General features: G+C 52.7%; 1 protein-coding gene across 1 annotated transcript; it reads left to right on the top strand.

Annotated features, from left to right (window-relative positions):
* Positions 1-331: 331 nt before the first annotated feature.
* Positions 332-2,984, top strand: kics2 (KICSTOR subunit 2). The gene is made up of 3 exons (XM_068306875.1): positions 332-816; positions 1,455-1,746; positions 1,924-2,984. Exons 1-3 carry the CDS (start codon positions 585-587, stop codon positions 2,741-2,743), a joined length of 1,344 nt encoding a protein of 447 aa, XP_068162976.1. The 5' UTR covers positions 332-584; the 3' UTR covers positions 2,744-2,984.
* The last annotated feature ends 1,808 nt before the right edge of the window (positions 2,985-4,792 follow it).

Here is a 4,792-nt window from a genome sequence, read left to right as displayed (position 1 = left end):
TGCAGTGAAACCGTGCATCTTGAAGCACGAACACGCGAGGGATTACTATATGAAATAAATGTATTTATACGTAAAAATTAATTTCCCTGACAGAAGCTCCTTTAGGGATCAATAAAGTTCTATTTTTACTCTCTCTCTTCTCAAACTCAATTTTCACGATTTAACAAAATTTTTTTCCTCGCAAAAAAACATTCAAATTTTTCAGACTCGATTAAACCAATCTGAATATATTTATTGTTTATTTTACTTATTGGACTTATTGTTTTCAACGGTTTCTAACGGAGATCGCCTTTATTTATTCTGACCCTCTCCAGCTTCCGTAGTGTTTACATCCAGTATGGCGTCGGGTGTTCAGCGTGTGAGCTAGAATCAGTCGCATTTTTATAAATATTCTCCTTTGATTGGACATTGAAGTCATTAATCGGTTTATTTTTGAATTAATACGTTTTCCGATGACGTCAGACTGTTTTCAATAAACATCCGGTGTTTGTTTTCGTCACAATGACGCTCGTTCCGACCGGAGACCGGACGCTGTCGCTTTGCTAACCCGGCTGAGCTAAGCTATCCTCCGGCCCCCGGGGGGAATGACGGAGGCGGAGGAGCTGCGGCCGGTGCCGCGGGAGCGGGCCATCCTGGAGAGCTTCTTCACGCAGCTCGGGATGTTTTCGTTCGACCGGGCGAAGGACTACGTGGAGAAGGAGAAGGACAGCAGCCGGGGCGCCGGGCCGACCTGGGCGGCGCTGCTGGCCGCCCTGGCGCACCTGGCGGCCGCGGAGAGGGCCTACCACCACCTGACGTTCCTGGGGCAGAAGCTCGGTAACGCTGGTCCCGCTAGCCGCTCGGTTGTGTCCCGTTAGCCCGGATAGGTCGGGTCTGGAGCCGGTGTGCCGGTTACCTGGTGAGGTTCCAGATCGATAATCATCCACGTCACAAACACGAGGCTGACGTTTGGGGGAAACTTTTCTCGATAGCAGAATATCGATGGTGATCGATGAGTCACGATCAGATCGATAATCAAGACTAGACGTAAACAAACATCTGGATGTTTGTTTACATCAGGACTGGATGCAAACAAACAACACTGGTGACAAACACCGGAAATACCAGCGTTGTTAGACTGTTTATGGAGGTTTGCAGTCTCCTCTTCCTTTCTCTTCTTCCTCCTCTTCCTTCTTCTTTCTCCTTCCTCCTTTTCTTCTTCCTCTTCCCCTTCATCCTGGATGGTTCTGATGTCCAAACCGGATTCAGAAGAATAAACTTAGGGACATAACGAGAAACGGATTTGTGGGACTGAAGCCACGCCCACCTCCCTTACCTCACCAGGTGACCGGGTCACCGGTCGAACCGCCGGCAGAACGCCGGTGTCTCCGTTAGTTTAGTGCAGTTCCTCCTTCCCTCCACCAGATGGCGCTGCAGCTCCAGATTCTAACCAGCGGGTTGTTCTTCTCTTCCAGGCGGTCAGTCGTTCTTCAGCCGGAAGGACTCGATCCGAACCATCTACACATCCCTGTTCAACGAGCTGAGGAAGGTGGCGACGGGCGGGGGCCGCCACGGGCCGCCGGGCTCCGCCCCCTACCTGGAGGAGCTGCTGTCACACCTGTCGGGGCAGCTGTGCCACTTCACGCAGGCGCGCACAGAGATGGCCGACCTGTATGAGAAGATGCACTCGCTGGGGGGCCAGAAGAACATCGGCTCCGAGGAGCTGGTGGCGTCGCTGGAGGCCGTCCTGCACAAGTACAGCAGCAAGTGAGGCTCCGCCCACCAGGCTCACGAGCACCAAGTGTGAAAACACTTTCGCGTGGCGTTTAAAGCTTCGGTTTAGTTCTGATGGTTCGACCGTGTGGCGTTGGATAAAACGATGTCAGACGACAGGAATGTAAACGGCCCCGCCCACTTCTCCTAACCCCTCCCCTCTCCCTGCAGGTTCCACCACCCCATCCTGGGCCGGGTGGAGGAGAGCTTCCAGACAGAGGTGGAGGTGGTGACGCAGCTGCTGCGCGTCCAGGCACAGGTGTCGGAGTGGCGCTTCCTTCCGGCGCTGCTCGGCCTCCACGGCGCCGCCACCAAGCTGACGGCGTGGGGGCAGCTGTTCCAGCGGCAGCGCGAGACCCGCAAGCACCTCTTCGGGGGGCAATCCCAGAAGGCCGTGCAGCCGCCGCACCTCTACATGTGGCTGCAGCGATTCCACGCCACGCTCCTCGCCAAGTTCAGCTTCTACTTCCACGAGTCGCTGAGTCGGCAGACGGCGCCGGCCGACATGCGGGCGCTCACCGCTCGCACGTCGCACGACTACCACGGGAAGATCTGCGCCTTCATCCGCAAACACGACGCCAGCAACGTGTCGCTGGTGTTCGACAACCGCGGCTCGGAGAGCTTCCAGGGTCACGGCTACCACCACCCCCACTCCTACCGCGAGGCGCCCAAGGGGGTGGAGCAGTTCCCCGCCGTGGTGTCGCTGCCGACGGGCGAGCGGCCGCAGACTCACTGGCCCAACGTGGTGATGATGATGGGCGACCGCGCCGCCGAGCTCAACACGCTGGACAAGGTGGTGCACTTCTACGACGACAAGGTGCAGAGCACGTACTACCTGAGCCGCCCCGAGCCGCACTTCACGCTGGTCGTCATCTTCGACGGCAGGAAGTCGGAGAAGGACGCGCACATCGCCGGCTTCCTGCAGGAGATCTCCGGATCGCTGCGGAACTCCAAACCCTTCAGCGTCCTCAAGCCGGGATCCAAAGGCTGAGCCGCCCGGCGACGAAGAGGAGGAGGAGGATGAAGACGACGGCGATCCAGATCCAAAGAGACGCTCCGGCTGAAAAGTCTTCATCTGAAATTTAGGAATTTTAATCATTTCAAACTCCGAATTCCATTTTAATGTTTCAGCTTTAATTTTATGTCACACAAATTAATAAAGTTATGATCATCTGCCACCGTTCTGTTAGAATAAACCAATTTACCACCAAAATATTGATTTATCCATCTAATGATCATTTCCTTATTTGTCTACCAGAGGGCGCTCTCTAACTTTAATACTAACTTTAAAATGTTCGTCTTCATAATCAAAAATTCTGATTTCAGTGTCAAATTGGACAATTTAGAATCCAGGTACAATTTTAATGATTATTAAAATTATTTTTAATGTATTCACTGCTCAGTTAATTCAACCGAAGTTCAAATAATTGATCAGCAAACTAATAATTTAAATCCGCATCAGGCCTTAAATGCGAGGACGTCACAAACACTTCGCCTCTTTGCAAAATTTATGATGTTCTAAGCTTGAGAAAACGATCGGTTCCGTCTGTCTGGGTTCAGACGCGTCAGATTATTTATTTACGACGCGAAACCGACAAAATTCCAATTTTAAAGATGAGAACAAATTTTTTAAAAAGTCAAAAACGTTTTCGCCTCAAGCGGCTAAGAACCGTCGGGGTTGGCTTGATTTAAACGCCGGCGCAGCACAAAAAGGAGGAGGAGGAGAGGCGACGCTAATTTATTGGTATTTATTTATAATATAAATACAACACATGGATACGATCCGTCGGCTATAGGAGCTCACGTTCAGGAAGCTCAGGTTCAAATACAGCAACACTAACAGACAAGTTCCTTTATTATGAAACACATTCAAAGAAAAACCCTCGCTTTGAGCGGAGATGCGCCGATATGCTGATGACGCTACATGCCAAGAACACGGGCCTAAAACGTCAAAGTGCTGAGTCACCATGGGCTAACGGCTAACGGGACACGCGGGGTTCGTTTGCTGCTCTTCGTTCGGGACATGCGTGAGTGGATTCTCCGGAAAAAAACAAACAAACGACACGGAATTAAAAAAAGGCACTTTCACGTACACTCCACACACACACACACACACACACACACACACACACACACACACACACACACACACACACACACACACAGCCCGGTTTGAGCCACATTCAGTGTGCTGTTCAAGTGATTTTGGGGGCGTTCACACGCGGAACCCCCCCACCCTGTTAGCTTATTGTGAATTTAAGGTTAACTAGTGACTTCACAAGCAGGTAAACCGTGACTCACACACTCACACCCCTCCCCATACTACCCCCCCACCCCCACAAATCCTCGTGATGTGGCGCACGAGGCAGGCATGAATAATCTATCACTATTCTGGCGCTTACAGGCAAGCAGGACACGCGCACGACGAGAACTAAATCATACCCCCCCCACAAGAAAAGGTCCATCTCAGCCCCCCCTCCCCCGACCCCCCCAACGGGAAAAAGAAGGCTGTTAAAGAGACATTCAGTCGGTAAATACTGAAACATTCAGGGCGTGTGGCGCCGCCCCCGACCACGAGAGGCGCTGTGGTTCAAGAGAGGAACTACAAACTAAAAGCCACGCCTCCCCTCCTCCGCAGCAGCCAATCAGACGTCAGAGAAGACGTTAGCGCTGTTAGCGAGGGGCTCCTACCTTTCGGGGACAAGCACAGCCAATACTCACGTCACTGGAACTATAATTTACTGGAGCTGGACTACAACCCCCACGATCCTTTGCACGGGACAGGAAGCCGGGCTCCGCCGCGGCGCCGCTAACCGTCGCTAAATGCTTCGATACGTGGAGAAAGGAAACTCCTACACACCAATAAGAAACGACCTGACGACACACAAACATCATGGCATATCATATGAGAGCTTCTATTGGACTACATCGGGCTCCGCCCCCCCCGCCCCGCCCTGGCCCCGCCCCCTGCGGCTGTCCAAACTCTACCCTGATCTCCTGGTCGGGCCCATTTTTGGCCCCGGGGCCGGCCCGGTGTGGC

Source organism: Antennarius striatus, chromosome 22, assembly GCF_040054535.1.
Source record: "Antennarius striatus isolate MH-2024 chromosome 22, ASM4005453v1, whole genome shotgun sequence".
NCBI classification, from domain to species: Eukaryota; Metazoa; Chordata; class Actinopteri; order Lophiiformes; family Antennariidae; genus Antennarius; species Antennarius striatus.
Note: the sequence above shows the minus strand (reverse complement) of the source record. Positions and strands in the feature narration are given on the sequence as shown.

Excerpts from the sequence above, each read along its gene's own strand:
- kics2 (XM_068306875.1), top strand. The coding sequence starts at position 585 with ATGACGGAGGCGGAGGAGCTGCGGCCGGTGCCGCGGGAGCGGGCCATC. Across the intron at positions 817-1,454 it reads GTTCCTGGGGCAGAAGCTCG|GCGGTCAGTCGTTCTTCAGC; the intron begins GTAACGCTGGTC and ends CTTCTCTTCCAG. Across the intron at positions 1,747-1,923 it reads CTGCACAAGTACAGCAGCAA|GTTCCACCACCCCATCCTGG; the intron begins GTGAGGCTCCGC and ends CTCTCCCTGCAG.